Source organism: Bos grunniens, chromosome 25 (genome assembly GCF_055505025.1).
Source record: "Bos grunniens cultivar Pamir isolate PY7600 chromosome 25, Bosgru_T2T1.0, whole genome shotgun sequence".
Classification (NCBI taxonomy): Eukaryota; Metazoa; Chordata; class Mammalia; order Artiodactyla; family Bovidae; genus Bos; species Bos grunniens.
Window position 1 is genome coordinate 29341948 of NC_141189.1, and position 27828 is coordinate 29369775.

General features: G+C 44.5%; 1 protein-coding gene across 15 annotated transcripts in view; it reads left to right on the forward strand.

The window, feature by feature from the left end:
• The window catches only part of PARN (poly(A)-specific ribonuclease), a 179435-nt gene that overhangs the window by 103499 nt on the left and 48108 nt on the right, over nucleotides 1-27828 (forward strand). For 12 of the 15 annotated variants that reach the window (XR_015154689.1, XR_015154690.1, XM_086375670.1 and 9 more), the window contains one exon: nucleotides 21178-21367. Coding sequence is in view for 13 of the 15 variants with exons in the window: in XM_086375670.1 (XP_086231796.1) it covers nucleotides 21178-21367 (190 nt within the window). In the remaining 2 variants the exon portion in view is untranslated. Of the gene's footprint in view, nucleotides 1-1419; nucleotides 1596-21177; nucleotides 21368-22617; nucleotides 22815-27090; nucleotides 27292-27828 lie in introns of those variants that run through there. The other 3 variants (XM_086375674.1, XM_086375668.1, XM_086375675.1) reach the window with 3 other exon arrangements.

A 27828-nucleotide genomic window follows, 5' to 3' on the forward strand; every position in this document is an offset into this window, starting at 1 on the left:
ACTGTTTGAGCCACCAGTATATACGTATTATTATTTCTTTAATTACATTTATGATATTGATATGAGCTAATGTTCAGGCCGTAATAAAATTTCTCCACATGTTCCAGCACTGTCTCTTACAGATTTGTATCTTATTTTTTGATCCAAGATCAAGTCAAAATCATATATTGCATTTAGTCATCATAGCTCTCTGGTTTTACACGTGTCAAAGATTTTATTCAGCTCATTAGTTAATGATAAAATCAATAAGATGTTAAAAGCAATTCAGATGAGAATTTAACACACTAGACAATGTATTTTCACAGTTCTGTGAGCAGAAATTATTTGCATAACTCTTGTATTTCTCTCAATTTTCTACAGTTTAACTTCTACAGGTTGTAAAAAACAAAAACAAACCCTGGTATTCATTTTCCGCTGCCTCTGACAAATTACCAGAAACTTGGCAGCTTAAAAACAACACAGACTGATTGTCTTGCAGCTTAGTTGGAGTGTCTTACAGTTGGAGGGCAAGTGTCCAAAATGGGTTTCAGTTGGTGTAATTAAGGTGTCAGCAGAGCTATGTTCCTCCTCGGGGGAGGGGAGTCCATTTCTTTGCCTTCCCCCCACCTTCCAGGGGTCACCTGCATTGTTTGCCTTCTCGTCCCCTTCCTTCATCTTCAAAGCCAGTGAAGTCATCTTAGCTCTTCCGTCTCCTTCAATCTAGAACAGTCCCCAGCCTGTTTTTGTTTTTCGTAACATTGACACTTCTTGGAAAGTTCAGACCAGGTGTTGCTTTGTGGTGTCCCTCACTCGGGGTTTGTCTCTGTCCTGGGATTCCACGTGTCTGACAGGAGCACTGTGTAGGTGACATCATCGTAGCACGTCTCACTGAGGGACACAGATGCTGTTTGTTCCATCATCACTGATGTTGTGTTTGGTAATTTTGTTAAATGGTGGCCTCAGAAATCTCCATTGCAGCTCTCCCCCTTGTGTTAACAAGCACTCTGTGGGTAATACTTGTGCAAGGATGTCATTCAGATTTTAGTTGATGTGCTGCGAAGTGCACACCAGAATTACTTTGAAGAGTTTATTAATTGGTTTGTCTCATTTTGTGAGTTGTGTGCTTTTCTTACTGATTTGTGAGTGCACTTTTATTATGATTATTCCTTTTCTAACATTTAGTGAGCCATTTGTTGTTAGCTACTAGACACTGTTTTGAAATCTTCATAACGATTTTATGAACCACCCCCCCCTTCATTTTACAGAAGAAATTGAAGTTTAGAGAGATTAATGCTGGGTTTTGTATTTTGCAGATATTTGTCCCAGTTTGTTGTGTGCATCTTAAGATAGTCTATTTTGCTACACCGAGCTTTACATTTTATCATAGTAACAACTAGCAATTTATCCTGTTACAGTTTTTGCCTTCTGTGTTCTGTATAGAAGCTGCTGCTGCTAAGTTGCTTCAGTTGTGTCCGACTCTGTGCGACCCCATAGACGGCAGCCCACCAGGCTCCCCCGTCCCTGGGATTCTCCAGGCAAGAACGCTGGAGTGGGTTGCCATTTCCTTCTCCAGTGCATGAAAGTGAAAGGTGAAAGTGAAGTCGCTCAGTCGTGTCTGACTCTTCGTGACCCCATGGACTGCAGCCTACCAGGCTCCTCCGCTGTGGGATTTTCCTTTATAGAAGCATTAAGTGTTAAATCCATCAGGAATGAGTTGTGCTCAAATGCCATCTTATCACTAAGTAGGGTTAAGTTGCCAGATTTTGCTTAAAGTAAGCATGGCCCAAATATTGTGTGGGATATACTTATACTAAAAAATGATCTGTTGTGTATCTGAAATTCAATTTTAACTTGCATACATGCAGAGATTTGTATTTTTAGGGTTTTCCAGGTGGCCAGTGCCAGTGCCAAGTCGCTTCTGTCGTGTCCGACTAGGGGCTAGTGGTAAAGAGCCTACCTGCCAAAGCAGGAGATGTAAGCGAAGTGGGTTTGATCCCTGGGTCGGGAAGATCCCCTGAAGAAGGAAGCAACCCACTCCAGTATTCTTGCCTGGAGAATTCCATGGACAGAGGAGCCTGGTGGGCTACAGTCCATGGGGTTGCAAAGAGTCGGACACAATGGAAGCGACTTAGCACACATGCACACACACACACGTTTTTGTTTGGTGACTATCATTAAGGCTTTCCCTGATCACTTTATTTAAAATTGCAACTCCCACATCAGCCCTCCCCGCTCTTCTTTTTCTCCAGAGCACTATATATAAACAGTGTATTTTATTTTTTTGTTGAGTGTCTTCAGTCTACCACTGGGATATAAAATCTATGATGCCAGACATTTTTTAAACTTTTAAATGTAGATTTAACATACATATAGAAAAGTGCATGCATCATAAGTATACCACTCAGTGAATTTCCTCAAAGTGAGTACATCTGTATAACCACCTTCTGGGGCTGCCAGAATTTTTATTCTCAATGGATTTTCAATGCCTAAAGTAGTACCTGACACATAGTAGGTGATCAGCAGATATATTTGTTGAATGAATCAGTGATGTAGCCTGGGAGGTAGACATTCAAGAGAGTACTTTGTGTCCAAATAACTAGTGAGAGAATTTATTGATTATTTATTGCTTGGTCCTTATCTCCCTGAAAAGCATAGTTTTGATGAATTTGAATAGCATAATTATTTAGCTACTCCCCTACTGTTGAACATTTTGGAGGCTTATGTTTTGCATTTTTAAAATATATATCCTTAGACAAAGATGTGAAAGGGTAATATATACATATATATACTCTTAATATATTACCCTTAAACAAAAATGTTTAATGCATCTTTGTGTATTAAAAACTAATCCTCATTTAAGATTGTTTTCATAGACTGGTTTCCTGAAAGAGTATGTCTAGATCAAAGGGTATGCCCCTTTCATTCAGACAGAACAGCCACGACAGTCAGTGATCTGTCTGCTGAAACTGGTACATGGAAAGGACTGACACCATGACTCTGTGTTCCTGCTTCTGAGAAGAGCTAGCAGACCCGTGGCCAGTGGCTGGTCACTTCTTTGATGTCATTTTTTCTGGTTAGTAGGGTGTCGGAGATGCCTTGGGTCTGAATGCCAACTCCCCTCCCTACACCAGCTGCAGGACCTGGGGCAAGTCGTTCAACAGATTGCCGTTTTCTCTAGGCCGTGATGGTAGCAGAGCCTATGGGGGTATCAATGGGATGTAGTCTCAGGAGGTGGTAAGTGCAGCTCTAGGGCAGGTGGTCCCTGCTCCAGGCTCACCCAGTCCCTGGTCCAGATCACTTGGTCATGAGCTGACAGATGCGAGGCGATGACTTCATTTTGGCCTCGAAATACTTGTCTGGTGAATGAGGGTCAGGCTGTGAGCTTACAGGACAGGATTCCCACCGTCCCATTGTGACCACAGGGTGCAGGGATAGAGGAGTATTATCACCCTTCTGAGACAGATTGTCCTGACCTGTGAGAGCAGGCCCTCTGAGCTGAGGCTACCCTCTTTTTGCCTTGCTCCTGCGTGATACTGACACTGCTGTCACCTTTGCTGGAAAAAGTAGATACGGTATTATCCTTGTCTCACACCAGTCAGCTCTTTCCAGGATTGCTCCTGTCCACAAAAACAGCTCTGTGAGCATCCTGTGTGCGTTGAGAGTGCAGTTGTCTGTGTAAACCACTCCACGTGGACATGACCTTTGCCACCTGGCTGCCAAGAAGAGGAGGACGGGTTTCTTCTCCCTTTTGGTGCTCTTGCCCACCAGACGGCGGGGGTCGTTTGTTTAGTTACTATTTACCACAAAGGACCTGTGCAGTAGGGGGCAACTCTTAAACTCCACCAAGGATCCCTGACTCCAAAGGAGGGCGGACGGGATGCCCAAGGGTGGGGGGGGGCGGGGGGGGGGCGGGCAGTGCAAGTTGGCATTTCTCTGCAGTTTTATTTAAACCATCCTCACACATTTGAAAAATCCCACTCTATAATACATCCATTTTATTTTAATATTAAAACGTTTTCAATGACCAGATTAATTATTTAACTTTTCCTCCCTGCTCTCCAGTCGTGGGTAGTCATGGTTATTCAGTGACTGGCAGTCGTTGCCATCCCAGGGCTCCTGGGGAGCAGAGAGGAATAGCTGTGTTAGATACCCTCTCCTGGAGAAGTACCGCCGGTGACATAAAGTGGCTGCAGCACGCTGCTTGTCCTGAAGGACTTGCTGGGGTCTGTGTGCCCAGAGGACGGGCACAAAGGCCTGGATTGTGTGTTCACTCGGTTCCAGCTAGAGAAGCAGCATAAAATGCTTCAACTTGTACGAATTTAAAAGTACTTGTTGGGGAAATTGTTTTTTTCAGTAGTGAGACCGGTTTTGCTTGTCACTCCACTCAGTGACATGAGTTTGAGCAAACTTGGACAAGGAAGCCTGCAGTGCATGGGGTCCCAAAGAGTCAGACACGACTGAATGACTGAACGACAACCACCAGCACGCAGTGATAGTGAGTCGGAGATGAAATGGGGGGCAGGGATATGCTTCTCCCACGAGAATATCCATTCTCATGTTCCTCCTGGAGCGTAGACAGCTGCCGATTAGAGATTAAGTGTGTTCACCTGCGTGTGTGATCAGTAACCTTGTCCTCATGTGCCAGCCATCCCTTCCCCTGGGTGTGCAAGAGGTGAAACAGTGGGGTGCTCTGACACTGGAGGGGAAAACAGCCACGTCTAATGCCGCTGTGACACCTCCAAAGGGAATTTTCAAGGGTAACTTCGACTAAACGGGGTTTTCCCTTTAGCCTCCTCCCTGCCTGTCTGCTCCAGGTGTACACACTGTTGTGTACACACTGTTGCAACTCCACCTCACTGACTGCTTTCCCTGAAATGACCCGTGGGCAGCACCTCAGCTCCAGGACAAGGAAGCAGCTGCCCAGAGAGGTAAAGTGGGGGCCCCGTGGTAGGACTTTCCATCCCCAGGGCGCATATGCTCACTCATTCCACTGTGCCTTCATGCTCCTACAGTTGTATTACCATCTTTTCAACCATGAATCACTTACAGAATTTTTTTTTGCTTTTTTAATTTAAATAATCCCAACAGAGAGTTCCCTAGCTGTCCAGTGGCTAGGACTCGGTGCTTTTACTGCCATGGCCTGGCTTCAATTGCTGGTCAGGGAACTAAGATCCCACAAGCTGCGGGAAAAAAAAAAAAAAAAAAGTCTCAGCGGTATTTAGTCCAGGCTTGCAGAGAACCAAGTACAGGGTCTGCCTGTGCTCTTTGTGGCAACAGCAGTGAACCCTGCTGCGTTCCGGTCTGAGCTGGAGAAGAACGGGCTGCGATTGTGTGGGTTTTGTGCCCCATTCGTGACTTTCTGGCCTCACTCAGGTAGTTGCTCCCTGTTGTGTGTGTCCTGTTCTGCACCACCCTCCCCCCCCACCACAGGGCGGGCTTGTGGGGCGAGTGTGTGCCTGGAGCTTGGGAGAAGGCATGACGCAGCATTCCAGCCGCCCTCTGGGGATCCTCACCGCTCCCGCTTTAATAAAATGTGGCAGGTTGCCTGGCAACCCGGGAGCTGGTGGGGATTTTTTTCCTACCTACTTTACCAAAAAGTCCTCTATCAGCTCTTGGCTGACCACTCGGGAGGGGGTAGGAGATAAACTTGGCTCCGCAAGCCGACTTTCTCCTTTCTTTTTCCCCATCCCTGCCTGCATCTTAATATCCGCTCACTCTTCTGCTCTTATCTATCACTTAAAGGTAGAAGCTGGAGAGTTTGACTCCCAAATCAAATCCCGAGGGGGAATTCGTTACTGAAAACATGTTCCTTTTTACATTAGTCAGAGTGACTTCTTTTGTGAGTCAGACTTGTGGACTGTTTCACCCTATTGTTTGTAGCGATGCACCTCTGTGCTGATTTTTTTTTTTTTTTTTTTGCTTTAAAAAAAATTATTTTAATTGGAGGCTTGATTTGGTTTTGAGAGAAGAATCCAGTTGAAGCCTACAAGCAAGCGTAGTTTGTGCGTTTTCCTGTTGGCGAAGGCCTCCAAGTGCTCCCTCCCCTAACCTAGAGAGGGAGCAGTCTGTGAGTGTACTGCAGAACCATGGTTTGTGGAGCTTTGCAGCTCTGTCCCATGCAGGTTGCCATCAGATACTCATATTTTTTCTTCATCGAAATCATAGTGTAATGCTGTGCAAAGGCAGGATAAGTAAATTCGTTCATGACACTTACATTTACGTGCTTTAAAATGAGACTTTGCTGCCATTAGAGGCAGTAGATGTGGGCCTGCAGAGCTGTAATTTAAAGGGTGATAAATATTTTTCTAGGGAAAAATTAATGTAGAGAGCACTTTAAAGTCCCTGAACGCTCCATTATCAGTCGGAAAGCAGTCTGTGTTCCACTCTACCAATACAGGCCTTGCAAAAGTCGTTTTTCAATTTCCTAATTTGTGTTAAGCATTTTGACATTGCCGGAAACTCTTGGGCCATTGGAAATTTTAAGGTGTAATGTCATAAAATATTCCAGAATACTTTAAAACTTAGCAGTATCACTGTTGCCACTGTATTCGTTTTTGTTTTTTTTTTTTTCACATAAGTGCTTTAAAATGTAACACTTGACTCTTTTTTTCTAACCAGTTGATTTTTCCATCGGATGTCCAAACACACAAAAAGTTCTACATTTACATCTCCTTAGGATATAGAAAACAAAATGATTGTTCAGAATAATGTAGAGATCTTAATAACTTGAAACAGGAAAGCTAACCAGTGCCAATATCACATTTTAAAAGAAAAAAAGCCTTCCTTACTCTCCTGCTGGCCAAGAATTTCAGTTTCTTTAAATGTTCAGGAGGGGCTTCCCTGGTGGCTCAGACAGTAGAGAATTTGCCAACAATGCGGGAGACCTGGGTTCGATCCCTGGACAAGGAAATGGCTACCCACTCCAGTATTCTTGCCTGGAGAATTCCATGGACAGAGGAGCCTGGTGGACTGTGGTCCATGGGGTCGCAAAGACTTACACATGACTGAGCGACTAACACCTTCACTTTAAACATGCAGGAGTCATGAAGAGCTTGTTATTTCTCTGAATTTGCAAGTCGCCACTTTCAGAAAGCAGCTCCTCCCTGAATGGGAGAAGCTCAGTCTGGCTGGCTCGCAGGCAGGCGCGCTCTCCCCGTCCCCTTCCTCTTCAAGTCCCTCTCTTTCTCGTCTCTCTCCTTTCCCTCCTTCCCCTGCCCTCCTGTACATGTATGTGTTTGACCCTGAGCTGCTTCGCCTATTTCTGTTAGCTTAGCATCTTCCTGTCAGACCCGAATGCTGCCTGTAGGCCTGACCACTGATGTCAGGAACCTCCGCCTCCCGTAACAGCAAGACAGACTTAAGGATGAAGAGAGTAAAAGAGGTGGAATAGCCTTCCTAAAATCCCGACGTCTACAGGGAAATGGTTGGGTGACTTAAAGGGAGGAAAATACAGTCCATCTCCTGCATACGAACCTTCGAGTTGCAGACTTTTCAAAGACTTGAACGTGGACTCGCATGTCCAGTTACGTCAGGCGTGAGTGAGACTGCAGCTCGCGCTCCATCTGCTACTGCTGATGACCCTTCAGCCCTGCCGTCTCCCACCTCCTCTCCCTCCTCCAGTCTGTAACTCCTCTTGCCTGTTCACTCCATGCCAGTCCTTGTATGCCAGCTGCTGTACTGTACTAGGTACTGTGTTGTAAGATTAAAGTGTTTTTTTGTGTGTGTGTTTGTTTTTTTATGTATTATTTGTGTGAAAGTATATAAACCTATTACAGCATAGTATTATATAGCTAATTGTGTTAGTTGGGTACCTGGACTAACCTTGTTGGACTTAGGAACAAATTGGACTAACACATGCGTTTTTGGAATGAAACTCATTCGTATGCAGGGGACTTAACTGTCAGTGTAGAGTGAACATGGTAAATGCCACGTTTAAAGTCCCTGGAATGGGACTTTAAAACCAAAGTAATTCTCGCTCAGTTTTGTGCTGCCCCTTTGGGCTGTTTGGTGAACTGTAGGGTTTTTTTTTTATTTTATTTTATAACTTTACAATATTGTATTGGTTTTGCCATATATCAAAATGAATCCACCACAGGTATACATGTGTTCCCCATCCTGAACCCTCCTCCCTCCCCCTCCCCATATCAATCCTCTGGGTCGTCCCAGTGCACCAGCCCCAAGCATCCAGTATCGTGCATCGAACCCGGACTGGCGACTCGTTTCATATATGTTATTATACATGTTTCAATGCCATTCTCCCTAATCATCCCACCCTTTCCCTCTTCCACAGAGTCCAAAAGACTGTTCTATACATCAGTGTCTCTTTTGCTGTCTCGTATACAGGGTTATTGTTGCTGCTGGTGCTGCTAAGTCACTTCAGTCGTGTTCGACTCTGTGTGACCCCATATACAGCAGCCCACCAGGCTTCCCCGTCCCTGGGATTCTCAAGGCAAGATGTAGGGTTTTAACAGACAGAACCTATCAGTGGAAAAAAATCAGTCGTTGGGCACATAGTCTCAGCAAAGGCAAAGAGTAAAATTGATGTGGAAAATAAGGCTAACTTTATCATTTGTGGTTTATTTCCCCATTGGCGAAGCATGCGATTCTCTCTCTATACACTCTTGAAGTCAGATGTTGCCGGTTATAACAAATACATTGCATGGTCCCAAGGCAACCTGTGGGCTGAAGAGCAGATTCCATTCGTTTTGTTGTGAATCAGTTCTCCCTGCATAGAGACTGGACTCTAGTATAGTACAGCAGCTGGCGTACAAGGACTGGCATCAAGTGAACAGGTAAGAAGAGTTACTGTCAGTGAGGGCTCTGTGCAGGCACCGAGGCCGCAGGCCTGAGTGTTAGAGCAGGTTGTCTGGGCATTTTTTCCTGATCTTTTTGGTGGTGACAGGTCATATATGGGGTGTCCTGAAAACACTGAAGAGGCAAGTCACATCTGATGGGGATTTCGGAGGGTTCCACATCTCTAGGTGGATCATAGCGGTGGGGGCGAGGCGGGTGGAAGGGAAGAAGGCAGGATGAAGAAGAGGACTTGTTTATGGGTGGCATCACGATGCCCTCAGGAGAACCCTGAGAGGTTCCAGACCAGTAGTGCGGCAAGGAAGGGTTAACGGGAACCATACACGGAATCGCCCTGTGTACACTTTATACGGAATTTCTGTGACTGCTTTCTGGGTTGGGAGAGGCCCCTTCGCTTTGGGGAGCGGATGCCCTTCCTCCCAAGGGTAATGACTCACCCTGCAGGTGAGACAGCTCAGCCCTGCCTGCTGATAAGGGCCTGTCATTTTCATTCTCTCCCTCCTGCCCTCCTGGGTTTCACTTGGTTAATGAATAAGCTGAGTCACGAGGTGTAAGTAAATTCTTTTGTCAAATGAAAACCACATCAAAACAGCCACAGAGAGACATGTAGTGAAAGTGTAAATATTGCGGCTCAGCATCCCCCACAGTATCTGGTTGGCTGATACACAAACAGACTTTTAAGCTTTTCAACTGTGAAACCTTTAAATCTGAAAACGTGCTGCTCTGTCAGGCTTTCTATAAACATGGTCTTGGGATGTAAAGAAAAGATGGTGCGTTTATGTGTGTTCACAATAGCGCTAATACTGTGGCAGATGTAATGCTTCATAAAGTGCCCAAACTGCCAAGGTCAGTAGTCCAAAAGGATTGTCCTGCTGTACGCGGGGGACATTTCTGTTTGGTGTGTGTTTGCATCTGGCACCTGAAACATCACCAGAGAGAGCTAGTGAACCCTGCTTAACTCCAGCTGCACACCCAGCCACTGCCTCCAGCCAGCAGTTCAGTTACAGGCGAACTCTGGCTGGTGAATAGGTTGTGTCCTAAAAGTCCTTTTGTTGATTAACCTTTTAGAACACAAAGCGCATTGTTGCACAGAAATGCCACTTTGAATGGTGGGTGTCAATGAGCTGTGGCTTGTTTCAAACTTCGGGTCAGGAAATCAGTGCTAGTTGACACCAGAATTTAAAAAGAAGGGAGAAAAGGAACAATAGGAAGCATCAGAGTGGATTGGGTAGAAAAGGTAGGTCTCCTTTAGTGATACTGTTGCAATTTAAAACCCACTGTGTGCCTTTAGACTGTGAAGGCGCCCTTGGAGGAGGAGGTTGTGTCAGCAGTGGGTTACAACTGGCTGTTCACCACCACTCAGCACTGTGATGTCAGGCAGGGGACTTAACCCATCTTCGTCTCTTGTTTGGTCTTATTCAAAATAGGGCTGTTTTGTAGAGGATAGGATTAGAGATGAAAGAGTCTGTGTTAAGGTTAATATATTAGGGTATTATAGACTGTATGGTAATATATTAGGACTCGAGCTCATATAGCATCTGGAACACGGTAACCTTTCTGTAAATCACGATTATTATTTATTTGTACTCCTCTGTGATATATGCAGGCCTTAAAGATACTGTTATAAAGTAGTATAACTAAAAACATGTACTATTTTGTTTTCCCTAGAGTACAATTTATTCAGTGTTCCTGACATTTAGGATCTGCCATTTCGCACATTCTAGGAGATCTTTGATTTTACTTTGAATTATTCCTGTGTAGTTGAGACATCGACCTTAATTTTTTCCCAAGAAGTGTGAAGAATGTTGCAAATTACCTCAGCTCTTTCAGCTGTCTGTCAAGTTTGTTAGGACTGCTAAGTATGGAATTGCTTCCTAACTTCCTATTTTAAGTGTTTTATCTTTAAAAAAAAATAATTCTCTCTCTCTCTCTTTTAAGTGACTCTCAATTCTAAACTTTTTTGGAGCTCCACCTGCTCCTGTTTGACTCCGTCATAAAATCATCGTTTTCTTGGCCCTCTGCAGGTTACTCAACCTCTTTGAGCTTCTGTTTCTGTGTCTGTGAAAACAGAGCTCCTGCCCACCTTGCGGGATTGCTTTGAGGACAGAAAGAGCATGGGAGAGTTGGTCACTCTGCAGAGAAGGCCACTGTCTCTGGTTGGACGCTTGTCACAGCACCACGGCCTTTCCTGCCCCTCTGTCCTCCCAGCCTCAGCCCCGGGGCACTCAGGGAGACCCCCTCCCTCCACCCAGGAAACCGCCAGCTTCCAGTTGGGGCTTCCTACCCCGGCTTCACAAAGCTCTAACCCACTCCTCCCTCCACTCGGAAGTGTAGCCCCCACACATGCTCTGGGCCCCACCTCTTCCCCAGGCCTCACATGGGCCCATATCCTCAGGCCCACCCGCAGCTTCTTTCCAACACCCCAAAAACCTACGGAATCCTTTCCATCTTTTCAAAAGGACTCCTGATCCCAGTGCCCTTTGCTCCCAGTGACTCCTTCCCTTTTGCAAGTCCCGGGAGTCTGCATGCAACACCCTCGCCATCTGCCCTCTGCTTCAGCTGTGGTCCCTGGTGACCTCTGTGTCCAGAAGCCCCAGGGCCCTGTCTTCCTGCCTGGTCCCCAGCACACTGACCACTCTTCCCTCCTGGGCCCCACAGCCCCGGACTTCCTAGGTTAGTCCCCCTCCCCCTCGGGCCCTGCTCCTCCCGTCTATAAGGTGAGTAAGCATCTCAGTGTTTCTCAGTGTCCTACTGGGACTTCTTTTCTCACTCCGTGCCTTCTCCATTCCTCCCGTTTTCCCCGTTGGTCGCAGTGACCTTGTGGACACACATCAGCTCACACTCGTACCCCCTCCAGGTGCCTGAAGCCAAACTGTGGGTCCCGCTGCGTGTGGTGTGGGGTGCTCATCACCCGGCTTCACTGCAGGTCCTCCCCGCTCCCTCTGCAGTCTCCACTGTTAACGTCGTGTTTCGGTTCCTCCATCCGACCGTGTCTTCTCATCAGGTCGGTTGCTCCGTGCTCCTCCTGCCTGGAACGCCCTTCCCCGTCCCTAGTGTCTTTTACACTGGCTGATCTCTCACCTTCAGTCTCAGGAAAGCCAGAGTGTCTTTTTCTTAGAGAAACGGTCCCTGTGTCCCAGGCTTGACCAGCCAGTGCTCCACTGGAAACTCCAGAGCGCTTTTCTAACCCTCAGCACATGTGGGGCTCTGTGCCCTGTCCTGCCCTCCCAGCAAATACAAGGACCGGATCTCCGATTCAGCCCCAGTGGCCCAGGCATAGAAGATGATGTGTTTGTTCATCAATGAATGGATAGATGAATAAATGAACAAGTGAGAGTTCAGTGTCTGTATTCACGCACAGGTGGAAGGGCGAATAAATGAACAAGCAGGAGCTAAATATATTTGTTTGTAAAGCAGTCAGCAGAGTGCTTATATGTAGTAAGCACTCAATAAAGGGTGGCTTTATTTATTTTTAATTGACTTTTCAGCTAGGAACCATGAAAAGAAAAGAACCTCTCCCCAGCCCCTCACCCGCCACCCCCAGGCTGGTTCATAGAAGCAGTGCTTCTTGGCGATGCCATTCAGTGAATGCAGAGGCAGTTGGCAGAGGCCCTGGGAGCTGGGAACTTAAGCGGTGGCCTCTTCCTCACTGTCAACCTTTTGCTCCTTGTGCTGAAATCTTTATTCCTCACCTAGAGCCCTGCCTCCCCGGTGCTCCCCTGCCAGTCCATTCCTTTCCTTTCCTCCTCCTCCAGATTGTGAGCTTCTTTTGTGAGGGGATCATAAGTCCCCTTCCATCATGCCCCAGTGCCTGACACAGAACTGGGAGCTGGTGTTTGTGGAGTGAATGAATGAGATGCACGTTTCTCCTGGCATGTGGTGTCGCCAGGAGAGTTAGTGAAAATTAATTGACTAATTTTGGTTGCTTCAGTTTTTTAAAATTATGGTTCAGACTTTCTGATCTCACACTTGTCCCGTATGGTTGATGTATGGGTTCCTGTATAATCTACTTTATTTTCTTGTTTTTTTTTTTTTTACATGGAAAAGACATCAATTCTAGACAATAGAGCTATTGCACGAGCTGTTGCAGACTTGGGTGTGTGAGGCCGCCTCACTTCCAGCCCTCCACGTGTGATGAGCTGCAGCTCGCTGCATCTGTGTCTCTGTAGGATGCTTTAGACACAGTTCTTTTAGTCTGAACTCTGGTTTATCCACAGCAGCCTCATTAATTCAGCAGCTTCTGTGTGGTAGGCCCTGTGCTGAGAGCGCTGCCCTTCCTGATAGCTTTTTCTGAGATGGTAAATGGGCCCCATTGGACGGATAGAGAGGGAAGCCCAGGGAGGCCCGGTGACTGGCCTCAGGCAAGTCAATATTTGTGCAGAATTTGAACCCAGGCCTCTGCGGCCTCAGAACCTGTGGTTTTTCCCACTTGACTTCATGGCCTCCCTCTGTGTAGATTTCAAATAAATGTCGCCATATCTACACGTCAGCATTCGTCTGGTTTGTGGAAAGTGTTTTCTTCTCCACTTGCTTGGCTTTCATTAGAGACTGTGAGGTGAAAGGCGCTGTGGGAGCCACGGCAGGATGAGAGGGTGACGTGGAGGAGCACAGAGTAGGCGGGCTCGTAGGTGGCGGAACTGGGACGGGACCCACTTCCTCTCTGGTGCCCATCGAGTTTTGATGGGGCTCCCAGTGCCCGCCCTCACGGTGCCGAGGACCCAGTGTGGTGGGGCACAAGCCTGGTTCTGTGAGCGCTCAGCTGCTCTTTCTCTTACACTCTGCCCTTCACAAGTTTTCAAGCATCGTGACCTGAGCCTGTTTCCCTGGTCCTAGTCCGTTTCTTTCCTGAGTTTCTCATGTCGGGTGCTGCGATGGAGGACGGGGGAAAGCAGAGGTGGATGAAACCCGTGCCCCTCTGCCTCTTTTTTTTTTTTTTTTTAATATTTATCTATTTAATTGGTTGTGCTGGTCTTAGTTGTGACATTCAGGGTGTAGTTCCCTGACCAGGAATCAAACCCAGGCGCCCTACATTGGGAGTGGGGAGCCTTAGTGATTGGACCACGAGGAGAGACCGACCACCAGCCCCTGTCCCCGCCTCTTACTCCATTATGTCCTCTGTTACAGGGCTTGCATCTTATTCACGTGCCTTAGTATTCATTCTTTAGCCTTAGTACTTTATTTTTTATTCTATTTCATTTTTTTTTTTTTTTTGGCTGCACCGCAAGGCTTGTGGGATCTCCGTGTCCCAACCAGGGATCGAACGCAGACTCTCAGCAGTGGAAGCGTGGAGTCCTAACTGGACCGCCAGGGAAGTCCCTAGCCTTAGTGCTTTAAAAGCAAGCAACAAATAGAAACCCTTCATTGGGTGAGTAGGCACTGTATGAGGAACAACGGACAAGGAATCACGGGTGCTGGGTCCTAACTCTGTGTCTGGGGTAGGTGCGTTGGCCTCGCCAAGGGCCATCACCATCTGTTTCCCGGTGTTGCTGTGAGGCTCAGGGGCGGTGACGTGGGTGGGTTGCCACTGCCCCGAGAGCCAGCCCTTCAGAGTCAGAGTTCACTCCCCTTGTGTCCAGCCCAGGACTCTTTGTCCCCTGAATCAGCCTTCGTCGTGGAACTTTTAACTGAAGACGTGAATATATGGTCCTGGTTCTGGCTTTCTTCTCTTGAAACAAGCTGCCAACAGATACAAAAGCTGTGCTTCTTCCCTCCCTTCATAATCTTCGTTTAAATTCCTGCCAGAGTAGCATGGGAGAACCCAGGCGCTACAGATGAGTAAAGTACGGTCCCTTTCCTCGCAGAGCGCCTGGCCTCGTTGGGAACACACGTGGGAAGAAGTCAGAGTTGAGGGAGGCTGCACGGAGTTAAACGCCCTGACGTGCTCTCGCAGGCTGGCACTTTATCTTGAAGACTCTGCAGGTTTTACAGACGAGGATGGACTGGCGAGGGTAAAACAAGGCTGTTTGTGTCTTAGGTGACTGCCCACTCTCACCTGTTGGACACCCTGGAAATAGCTGTACTGCACTTGCTTCTGACAGAGCGCCAAGTCCTGCAAGCACCTTATCTTCCCAGTTCCTTAGACGGGTTGAGGGGAAGTACACCCAGGATCGTTTTTTTGAACGTAGGCAAATGTTCCCGCTGACCATTATTAGGGTTGAGTGTTTTTGTAAAGGCCTTCCCAGGTGGCTCAGTGGTAAAGAACCTCCCTGCCAATGCAGGAGACAAAGGAGAAGTGGGTTCGATCCCTGGGTCAGGAAGATCCCCTGGAGAAGGAAATGGCTACCTACTCAGTATTCTTGCCTGGAGAATCCCATGGACAGAGGAGCCTGGCAGGCTATACAGTCCATAGGGTCGCAAAGACTAGGACATGACTGAGCTTGCACTCATAAAAAGAGCTTGCACTTTTTATAAAGTTGGCTGTCTCCTTGAGAATCCAGGGTAAACCCATCCATTCTCTCACTGGTAAAAGTGGGGAAATGGTCATGCTGTTGAAAACCCAAACTGGATCAAATTGTGTAGAACATGAGAAAACTTCTCAGTCCTGTATGTTCTCATGTAAATAAGCAAGCAAACACAGAGCGGTATCGGGCGCCCTCCTGGCGCGGGTTGAAAGCCCAGAATGAGGACACAGTGGTGCAGGGCCCCAGGCTGGCGGCTGAGGGGGCATCAGGAGAGGCCGAGAAGGGCATTGGAAGCGGGCACCGTCAAGCATTAAAGCACGCGTTGGTGGGTGGGGTGGGGGGTCCAGGTCTGCAAAGCTGGCAGAGGTCACTCTCAGCACGCATCACTTCTGGTGGGAGGTGAACATACCAGGTTATCACAGAGCGATTCCTTCTGCTTTGTACACAACTCTGTTGTATGGAGAGGTGGCCGGACTCTGAGGCTCTCGCAGACAGAGGCGCCTGCCTGTGTTAACTCCAAGTGACATGGTCTGGGACCCTTCCAGTGCGCGTGGTGTCGTGAAAAGAATGCAGCTTTGGTTTAGATCCCAAAACTTGTCATCTTCGGGACCTTGAACCCATCACTTCTTCTGAGCTTCAGTGTCCTTATCTATAAAGTCAGGATAATCCTTACAGGATTTTTCCATACCTGGCAGAATAAGTAACCAGTAAATAGTTCCCTTTCTCTTAACTAGCGGATGGATAAGCATATAAGTAATTCCCTTAGAAACTGACTGAGAACCTAATGTTGGCTGAGGGTAGCCACTGCAGAAAAGGCAGGGCTAATAGTGGTAAGTGCTTTTGAAGTTTCCTAATGCTTCCCCCCTGCCGCCCCTCCTAGCCATTGCTGCAATAAAATGATTGCAGCAGCTTGATAACAGCCTTCACAAGTGTCCTCAGCTTCCCCGGGGAAGGTCTGAGAAGCCCGATGTGTCAGCACCCCATGCTTGTCTACAGCACTCCAACCATTCAGGGACACCTCCTTATCACCGGAGACATTGAAACTGGAGAAACCCTTACCTCCTACAAGAGACCTTCAAACTTAGTCTCAGAAACGGCCCTTAGGGGTTGGACCGAGTATACAAGAGAAAACCTAACCAATTTGTTTACAATGTAGTGAACATCTGTGAAACCACTACTCAACCAGAAGAGCTAAAATACTGGTAATAAATTATAACAAGAATCTATTATTCCTCCACATCCCAAACCCCCTGATTCCTGGTGGGGGAGCGTGCAAATGAGGAACCACTCTCATAAAAGTCATGTTGATCCTTTTCTTGCCTTTTTGATGCTCTGTGCCTCTCTAGCCCTCAGACTCACTCTCGCTCTCCCCTCTTTCCTCTCTGTCTCCTGTTCCCCCTGCCTTCCACCGCTGCCCCCCACCTCCCCCCGCCCCCCCCCCCCCCCCCGCTCCTTCTCCCTCTACAAATCTACAAAATGACACCTTATTTAAGTGCTCGTAATTTGCCTTTGCCTGAGGTTGAGCAACTCCTGTATATAATTATTGGCATTTTATGCTCCCTTTTCTGTGAAATGACTGGTGTGCTTTTTGTGTCTTTTGCCCATTTTTCTGTTGGGTCCTCTCTTACTGATCTGTAGGCATTTTTATGTATTCTGGTGCTAATCCTCCATCAGTTGCACATGTTAGAAATATCTCCTCCCAGCATGTAGATTGTCTTTGCCCTCTTCAGAGTATCTTCTGATGGACACAAGTTTTCATATTAATGTAGCCAAACTTACTGATCTTTTCTTTATGCTTAACATTTTTTTGTATCTTCATAAATTCTTTCCTACTTCAAGCTCAGGAAGAGATATTCACTTCTATTTTCTTTTCAAGTTTTCAAAGTTTGCTTTTGACATTTAAGTGCTTCATCCATCTGGAGTTGATTTTTTGGCCTGGTGTGAGTAAGAATCCAGTTTTTTTCCCGTGGATGAACAGTTTTTCCTGCTTTTCCTTTTGCACGCTGTCAGGCTGCCTCTGTCAGATATCAGAGTTTCGTAGATGCCTAGATCTGTTTCTAGGCTCTTCTGTACCATTGGTCAGTTTGTTGATCTCTGTACCATTACGGCACTGTCTTAAGTACTGCAGGTTTACAATAAGCTTTTCAGCTAGCCAGGGAAGTCCCCCTTTCTTATTCTTCTTCAGAAACGTTTGGGCTATTATTGGCCCATTTGTCTTCCATTTAAAATTTGGAATCAGACCTTTCAAATTCCACAGAATGATTGAGATGTAATTTATATACCATGAAATACACATCCACTGTTCTCTTGGCCAGGTCTTTGTTTTAACAAATGCACACCTTCGTGTAACCTCCACCGCAGTCAAGACACAGAGGGCAGTTGCATCACTCCCAGAACTCCCTCGCCTCCGTGGTGGTTGACCTCATCCCCCCAGTCCCGGCTACTGCTGCTCAGTGTTCTGCTGAGATTTTTCTTAATCTCTTTAACATTTTTTTGTGTTTTTATTAAAATGGAATTTTTAAAATTGGAGTTGCATGACATCTGTAGATCAATTTAGGAAGGTCTCTATGTCTTATGCTAAGTCTTCTTGTGAACGTAATGTAGCTCTCAACCTAGTTGGAGAGATCTTTTGCTTGATAATAGTGGAAGGTTCTACATTTTTAGAAAAAAAAAATCTAAACATTGTAAGTAGTTCTTTAAAAGTCCTCTTCAAGGAAGCATTTTATGAGATAATCCTCAATCTAAATGGACACATAAATACACAAATATATGTCAGACTTGTGGCAATGTTATATTTTTTAAAAAGCTCACATGTTGGTTCCAAACCAGCTTTGTCTCTTGTTCTACAAGACTGTAAGCAGACATGCTTGGCTCCTCGGATGTTCAACCTCTTTATCTGTGTGATGACTAGAACGTCTCTTCCCTGTGGGGTGGTTGTGAAGATTAAATGCTTCGAGACAGGGCGCCCGGCTCAGTGAAGCTGTGGGTGGGTGAAGTCTGCGGGAGAGGAGGTGCTCTTGTTCACCCACAGGGAGCCGGGGAGGGCCCTCACCGTGTTTGGTTTTGCAGCGGCTTCAACAGAATGGCATGGCCGAAAGATGGCCTTGAATCATTTCCCTGACAAATTTGGAAAAGGTTTGTGTTACCAAGCCTCCCGCTCCACGCCACTTCTGACAGGCGAGCTGGAATCAGTGAAGGACGCAGCTGACAGCCAATTCATTTTGCTGATTCATCCATTAGAGGGGTGGCTCTGCGCCAGAGCTGGCTTCCAGATTAAAGGCCGAGAGCTGCAAAGCTGCTGGGACTTGAAGGAATGCTGGTAAATTATTGCCATGTGAAGGCCAGCAGTGAAAAGGGGATTGTTATTTGTTTCCCCCTTTAAGCGCTCCTCGTTCCAAATGTGCTCAGATAAATTCCCCATCGTGGTCAGGGAGCTTTTGAAGCATTTGTCCGTGGGGCTGGGACCTAAATTACTGGAAACAGTCAGATGCTGTTAAGTAGATCATCTTGGCTCCTTTATGACCTTATCATCACCTTTGCTTTCATGGGGAATGTTGACTCAAGCCTCCTCTTTGACTCGGTAATCCAAACTAAACTCGAGAGAGGTATTGCGGCAGATGTCTTCCCTTGGGGACACGCTTCAGAATAAACCTGCCTGAGTAAGGAGTGAAACCTAAAGAGGAAAATCCAGCAGATGCTCACTTGCCAATGACCGGTACAGAATAAGCATGTAGAATCTGTGGGTTTACATTATCCATCGCACTGAGAGGTGAACCTCTTATATAGTAGGTAGTCTCCGGCTTCCATAACTCTGCATAAAGCTTGCCTGGGAGAAGGTGGGCTCGAGAGGTGGAGACTGTGTCTTGTTCTACCAGATGTCTAGCATGGTCCCTGGGATGGATAGACACTTAGTGAGCAACTGCTGGGTGGAGGCATGGATGGATGATGTTGGTTGGATATACAGATTGTGGGGCAGTTAGATGAACGAGCTGAGAAAGTCAGATGTGCAGTCCTTGGGAAGCTAGAAAAGTCACTGTCCCGAGGAATAGGATTTTCAGCAAAGGATACTGTTTCTGCAATTCTCTGATCTGAGTGACTTTGGTCGATAGCATATCTGCAGAACTGATTGCTTTCTGTTTATCTCCTTGTGAGTGAGTCAGAGCATGCTGTTTGAGCTCACATTTCACTAACTCACTCTACCTCCTTGGGACAGTGTGAAAGTTTTTTAATACCTTTAGGGTTTGTTCCTCCCCCAACCCCAACCTCCTCACTAACTCACTCTACCTCCTTGGGACAGTGTGAAAGTTTTTTAATACCTTTAGGGTTTGTTCCTCCCCCAACTCTAGAGTGAATATTTGAAAAGTACAGCAAACTTCTTAATTAAAAAAAAAAAACTTGAAATAAAGAGTGGGAGTCTTTCTGTATTTTTCTTCTTGTTGTTTTATTTTGCTTTTGCTCTTCAGATGGCTAAGCATTTAAGGCATGACATTCTATAAACTACTATTGTGCTGAGGAGTTTTAGGCAAATCCAGTCTGCTTGGAGTGAAGCTGGGTGCGTCAGATATGCAGGGGGTATCTGCATCTCATCTAGGTGTCTGTCCCTGCGGTTCAAGGTCCCTCGAGTACTGGAGTCCCTTGTCCAGTTCTGATGTGTCCATCATCACTTGCTACATTCATTCACATAATATTTACTGGGAACCACTCTGTACATGGCTCAGACAGTGAAGAATCCACCTGCAACTCGGGAGACCCCAGTTCAATCCCTGGGTCAGGAAGATTCCCTGGAGGAGGGCATGGCAACCCACTCCAGTATTCTTGCCTGGAGAACTCCCATGGACAGAGGAGCCTGGTGGGCTACAGTCCATGGGGTTGCAAAGAGTAAGATATGACTGAGCAACTAACATTCACTTCCTTCACTCTGTACCAAGAAGTTGCTGAAAGTGGGTACACAGACTATTTCAGACATCATGGTGCTTTTCCAGCAGCACAGGTCCCAGGTCTGCTCCTGCAGCTCCCTGCCAGCACGGCCCAGCCCTTACTGTCTCGCTGCTAGTGGAGGTAATAACCAGTGGGCAGGGAATGTTTGCTCACACTGCAGAAGCCAGAGCAGCACAAGGGGCCCATCCACACGGTTTTTGTGGGTCCTCACTCCCAGGCCACTCCCATGTTCCAGCCCCCAGCCTCCGAGAAAGAGGCAGGAAGACAGTCCTGGCCCTATCACCCATTAACACCAAAAAGGGAACAAGCTCTGGCTCTCAAGAACTCCTGCCAAAGCACATTACAGAGAATTAGCAGGCTTTAAGAAGAGAAAGAGAAGAGGCAGGTCTCAAATATTGTGGGACTGTCTTGAATCTGCAGAGTCCAAAGTGAAGCGCAGAACTTTGAGAAGGGCCCTGGCCTTAGGGTCCAAGCAGCCTGGATTGCCTCCCTTGCCGCTGGTGCAGTGTGGCCTGTGGCAGCCCCCCGCCTCAGTGCCCCAGCTTGCTTATATTCAGCAAAGGTGACTTCTCCCTTGCAAGTGTGCTGTGAGGTTGGACATCACGTATGCAGAGCACCAGGCACAGGCATGCGGTAGACCTGCGGGGGCCAACATTGCTGCCCAGATGGCTTTTCTTGTCATCTTTATTTTCACAACAGTTTTCCCTTGGCGGTTTTGTTTTGTTTTTCATTTTCTTACTGTGAAAATGAGTACTTTTCAGGCAGTGATGTTACCTGCAGATATTCTGAAAATTAATGTCTTGCTTACATTTTTCTGGTTCTGTGTAGTTTATAGAGCACTTTCACACTGTAAGGGAGGCTGGGGAGCAGGACTCTCTTCTCCAGGTGAGGAGACCCAGATGGGGAGAGCTGTGGGATGTTCCCAAGGCCACCTGGCTTCTAAACGGCAGACCTGACCTCAGGGTTCCTTTGACGACCTCAAGCCACTTTTCCGACATCCTGGGGCCAGGCCAGACCTTTTGTTAAGGACTTTTTCTTTTCCTTGTAGCTGTCAATACCAGCAAGTATGCAGAGAGCTATCGCATCCAGACCTATGCTGACTATGTCGGGAAAAAACGAGAGGAGAAGCAGATGAAGAGAAAGTGGACAGAAGATAGTTGGAAGGAGGTTGAGCCAAAGCGGCTAAACACGCAGTGTGGCTCCTACAGTTTGCAGAATCACCATTACCACGCCAACAGGTAAGAGTTCTTTACTGTTGATTTGGAGAGCTTTGCGTCGTCCTAGCAAAATTCTTATTTGTTTCTCGTGGGACTAAGAGTAGTAAATCTGACTTGTGAGAAGGGCTTTTTCTGACTTTTCACATAATATCAGAAGTTACTACTCCCTTAATTATTTCTGTGCTGTATAGACCACTTCAGCTAACACCCACAAAACCCCAGTGAGGCAGAAAAGGGGATATATCTTATTCCCATCTTAGGGGTGAAGAAACAGGGGCTCCGTGACTTGGCCACCACTCAGTGAGTGAGCCGGGGTCAGAGCTGAACTCTCCCACGTCGGATCTCTTCCTCTCCCCAGACTGCCACGGTGCTTCTGGCTGAGCTTCTGAGCCCCTTCTGTGTCCCACATAGACACCAAACCACATGCCCGCTGTGGAAGGAGAGCTCAACATACACTTCTGTTACTTACCTGTAATCCTGTAGTACTTTCAGAAGATGAATACTGGCGACATTTTAGGATCTGTGTGAAACTATAAAACATAAATACCATAGAAAGTGATGGTGGGGAGAAGGGGGAGTTCAGTATAGAAAATTATAAAGATGAGAAAAGTGAATCAGCAAAGAAAAAATTAGCCATAATCCCACCTCCCAGAAGCAATCTCTGTTAATATTTTGGATTGCCTTCCATACTTTTAAAACGGTTTTTTTAGCGATTTTTAAAATTGAGGTATAATTAACATATGATAAAATATGCAAATCTAAAATACTTATTAGTTCAGAGTTTTAATAGTTATATATACCCATGTGACCACCACTCAAAGCAAGATGTTAGAACATTTCTATCTCCCACCTCAAATTTTTGTTGTGTCCCTTTTTAAGCAACTCCAAGCCCCCACTATCCTAAGCAACTATTTCAAATTTCTATCACTGTGGATTAATTTTGATTATTCTTGGAATTTATAAAGAATGTAATCACTCAGTGTTGTAGTTGGCTTCTTTCACTTAACATCTTTTTGAAATTCACCCTTAGTGTTGTATGTATCAAGAGTTCATTAATTTTTATTTTCAGTAGTATTTCATTGTATAAATATACAGTATTTGCTTTTTCATCTGTTGGTGGACATGTGTTTTGTTTCCAGGTGGGACTGTTATAAATCAGGCTGCTATGAACATTTCTGTAAAAAAAAATTTTTGTGTTTTCATTTCTCTTGAGTAAATATCTAAGGTTAGAATTGTTGGTTCTTAGGATATGTGTATGTTAAATTTTATAGGAGCTGCCAAACAGTTGTCCAAAGTGATGCTCCATTTTATACTCCCCTAGCTGGAACGTTATATGAACATTCCAGTTGTTCCACATCCTTGGCAACACTTCGTATTATCAGCCTTTTTTAGCCATTCAAGAAGATAAGAGATGGTATTGCATTGTGATTTTAATTTGCATTTCTCTGATTAACCACCTTTTTGTGTGCTTCCTAACCATTCAGATATCTTCTGTGTGAGGTAGATACATAAGTCTCTTGCCTCTTTTTACTGTAGATTTGTAGGAGTTCTTTTATATATTCTGGATCCATACATTCTCTGTCAAATATTTGTGCTGCAAGTACATTTTATTTGAGTTTGGGGTAGTGTATTCATTTTTTTAGTGATGTATTTTGATGAGCAGATTTTTTAATGCTGATGAAGTCCTGTTAATAATTATTTTTAATGGTTGCTGGGTTTTTCCCTGTCCCTAAACTCTGCGTACCTAAGGTTGCAGTAATTTTCTAGAAACCTGTCTTCTGGAAGGTTTATAGTTTTAGCTTTTACATTTAACCTTGAGCCATTTCAAATGAATTTTGTATGAGATAGGAGTCAGGGTTTATTTTTTTCCATATGGACATCTAGTTGTTCTGGCAACATTTGTTAAAAAGACTTTTCTTTCCTTTTAAATTGACTTGACACTTTTGTCAAAAATAAATTGACCATGTATGTCTAGGTCTATTTCTAGATCCTTCTGTTCCACTCATATTTATACCTGTTCTTATGCCAATACCACGCTTTCTTATTTCTGACTTTATAGTAAGCTTTCCTGATAACTCAGTTCGTAAAGAATCCACCTGCAATGCAGGAGACCCCGGTTCGATTCCTGGGTCGGGACAAGCCACTGGAGAAGGGATAGGCTACCCACTCCAGTATTCTTGGGATTCCCTTGTGGCTCAGCTGCTAAAGACTCTGCCTGCAATGTGGGAGACTGGGTTCGATTCCTGGGTTGGGTAGATCCCCTGGAGAAAGGAATGGCTTCCCACTCCAGTATTCTGGCCTGGAGAATACCATGGACTGTATAAGTCCATGGGGTTGCAAAGAGTTGGACACAACCGAGTGACTTTCAGTTTCAAAATCAGGTAGCATAAACCCGCCAACAATTGTTCTTTTTTGTATTGTTTTGGCTATTCTAGATCCTTTGTATTCCACAAAAAAGAATTAAAAAAATTTTTTTTCTGTGCTGGATCTTCGTTGGGGCATGCAGGCTTTCTCTAGTTGCAGTGTATGGGCTTCTCTTGTGGAGCACGTGCTCTAGAGCATCTGGGCTCAGTAGTTATGTTCATTTTCCCCTAAATATTTATATTATTTATGTAATCATAAGTAGAATTGTTTGTTTCATTTTCAAATTGCTGCTTCTATATGGATATATAATTAATTCTTTAATATATATATTGAAGTCTCTCTCTATATATTGATCTTATATCCCTTCAGCCTTTTAAAATTTGCTTACTCTGATAGGTTGGGTTTTTTCTTAATATTCTGCAGGGTTTTTCATTTGTGCAGGCATGTTGGCATACTAATAACAGTTTTATCTCTTTTCCAATCTTTGTGTCTTTTATCTTTTTCTTGCTTTATTGCACCAACTAGCACCTTTAGTATGTTGTTAAAGTGGGAAGAGTAGATATCCTTTCCTTGCCTTCAATAGTAGCTCAGTATTGCCCCTTGATCTATGATTGTTAGGTTGTTCATAAAAGTCTTTTTTTCAGGTTGAGAAAGTTCCCCTCCATTTCCAGTTTGCTAAGATTTTGTATCATGAATAGATGTTGGATATTTTCAGATACTCTTTCTGCCTCTTTAATTTTTTTACATTTAATTTTATGTATTTATTTTGACTGCACTGGGTCTTTGTTGCTGCATGCAGGCTTTTTCTCTAGTTGCAGTGAGAGAGGGCTCCTCTTTATTGTGACGTGCAGGCTTCTCATCGTGGTGGCTTCTGTTGTTGCAGAGCACAGGCTGTAGAGCTCGAGGGCTCAGTAGTCGTGGCACACAGGCTTAGTTGCTCTATGGTATGTGGAATTTTCCTGGACGGGGATGAAGCCCATGTACCCTACATTGGCAGGCGGATTTTTATCCACTGTACCACCAGGGAAGTCCTATCTTTCAAAATTGTCATATGGTTTTGCCCTTTGTTAATATTTTGAATGACATTGGTTGGCTTTTGAATGCTTAATCAGATTTGCATTCCTGAGAGAAATCCAGCTGGGTCATGGATTGGGTCCATTGTTCATGGACCCAATACAGCCATTGGGTTATGATGTATCAACACTCCTTTTTACATGTTGCCAGATTTTAATATATTGTTAATTATTTCTATATCTTTGTTCATGAGGAATATTAGTTTGTAGTTTGCTCTTTTTTATATCTTCATCAAGTTTTGGTATCAGGATAATGCTGACCTCACATAGTTTAGAAGTTCCTCTTCTGTTATTTGGTGACAGTGTGTATTTGATTTGAGGGGAGGGGGGCGTTGGTTAAATTGTTGGTCAAGTTTACCTTTTAGCTCAGTCAGTAAAGAATCTGCCTGCAGTGCAGGAGACACAGGTTCGATCCCTGGGTTGGGAAGATCCCCTGGAGAAGGAAATGGCAACCCACTCCAGTATCCTTGCCTGGAAAACCTCATGAACAGAGGAGCCTGGTGGGCTGCAGTCCATGGTGTCACAAAGGGTCAGGCACGACTGAGCGACTAACACTTACTTACTTACACCAGTGAAGACATCTGGTCATAAGGGTTTCTTGTGAAAATGGTTTCTGATGGTGAACTGAATTTCTTTAATAGATATGGGTCTATTATTTCTTATATCGCTTTATGAATTTGTGTTTTCCAAGGAATACTCTGTTTTATTCAAGTTGTCAAATTTATTAGCATAAAATTATTAGCTGAAAATATTCCCTTATGATTTCAGTATCTATAGAATCTATAATTATATCCCTTTAAAAACTTCTAATATTAGTAATTTGTGTTGTCTCTCTTTTTTTCCTTGCTAGGTGTTAATTCTGGGTACCAGCATTTATCTAGTATTGCATTTGTGTCCTCTTTTTTCATTTATTTATACTCTTCTTAGTATCATTTCTTCTGCTTATTTTGAATTTAGTAGTTATTCTTTGGATTTCATATGTTATTCTCCCATTGTAAGGTAGGAACTTAACTCACTGAAGTTATGTTTCTTCTTTTCTGTAGAAGTATTTAAAGCTGAGAATTTTCCTTTAGTTTTTGTTAGCTGCATTCCACGTATTTTGACATGTTGTCTTTTCACTATCTATTACAAGTATTTTCTAATTTCTCTTGTGCTTTCTTCCTTAACACATGAGTTATGTAGAACTTCTTTGATAATTATTGAGACTTGTTTTATGGCTTGACATGTGTTCTGTCTTGGTACATCATCTGTGTGCACACGAGTGAGTGTGATATTCCATTAATACAATTTTAAGTTACATTGGTTAATGGTTTTGCTCAACTCTTCTATATCTTTACTGATTGTGAGTTAGGTTTTTTTAATTGTTGTTGTTGGGTTTCTTTTTGGGGGGGGTGGGTGGGAGGGTTGTATACTTTTTCTTTGAGCTACTGAGAGTGGTATTGAAATCGCCAACTGTGGTTGTAGATTTATTTCTCCATTTAATTTTATCAGTTTTTTCTTCATGTATTTTGAAGCTCTTTTGATAAATGTATGCCTGTCTTACAGATTGTTATGTCTTCTTAATGAATTTCCCATTTTATCATTGTGGAATATTTCTTCTCTGTTCTAGAAATAACTTTTTTGATGTTTATTTTATCTGGTATAAATACAGCCACTCTTGTTTCTTATGCTATATGGTTGCCTTTTACTGTCAACTTATCTGTCTTTATGATTAAAGTAGGTTTCTTATAAACAGTTTATGGTTGGATCTTGCTTTTTTATCCATTCTGGCAATCCCTGCCTAATTTATTCTTAACCTAATTAATGATGCAAATGAACCTGTCTTCTATCTTGGTGTTTCTTTTTTGTCTTGATTGTTCTATGTCCCTCTGTACCTCTTTTCTTTTTTTTGGATGAATTATGTGTTATTTAGTGTTTACTGATACTATAGCCTCCCATTTTTATCTTTTATAAACTTTTTGCTTATATTTCTTTGTGTCATTTTTTGTCGTTGCTCCGGAGTAATGACTGGCAAACTGTATTGTGTTAGTTGCTTCAGTTGTGTCCTGCTCTTTGCTACCGCATGGACTGTAGCCCACCAGGCTCCTCTGTCCATGGAATTCTGCAGGCAAGAATACTGGAGTGGGTTGCCATTTCCTTCCAAATCTGGCCAACATGTTTTTATAAAGTTTTATTGGAACACAGCCATGCCTATTAATTTACATTTTGCCTCTGATTGCTTTGCATTATGATGACAGATTTGAGTAGTTATGACAGAGACTATGTAGCCCACACAACTCAAAATGTGTACTATCTGTTCCTTTACAGAAAGGTTTGCTGACCCCTGCTCTAGAGCTAAGTGCCCAGTATGGTAGCCACTGACCACACATGGCTAATGAGTCCTTCAGATATGTCTAGTCCAAACTAAGATGTTACAGATCTAAAACATGCATGATTTTGAATGATTGATGACCTGTTGAAATGATAACATTTTTTATATATTGGGCTAAATAAAAATATTGAAATTCATTTTATTTGTTTATTTTTTAATGGTGACTCCTAGAAAATTTAAAATTGCATATCTGGCTCACAATATATTTCTGTTGGCCAAGCACTCCTCCGAGATTACAGTACACCTCTTTCATGAATCACACTTGAAGAACTTTATCTTCAAGTGAAGGTTACATTGCTTCATGAACAGTGTAAGATTATTACGAGAGTGTATTTCCATCTGCCTCTCTCATCCTTTGTGAACTTTTGTATCATATTTTACTTCTACATTCTGTAAACTTGATTATGTTGTTGCTGTTGTTCCTTTTCTCTCTCTTTTTCTTTAAAAGAGTTAATACTCTTTAAAAAAGAGGGGGGACTGAAGTATGGGGAAAATAGCATTAGTATAAACAAAAATTCAGGCATAATTAGAAAAGTCCAGTTAAGATTGTCAGGGCCCTTACGGTTGGCTCTATGACTTGCTCCTGTTGGCTTTAGAGAATTGACCTGAGACCGTGGGAGACACCTCATGACTACTGAGTTTCCAGGGTTGGCTGTCAGCGTTTTCCCTGGAGG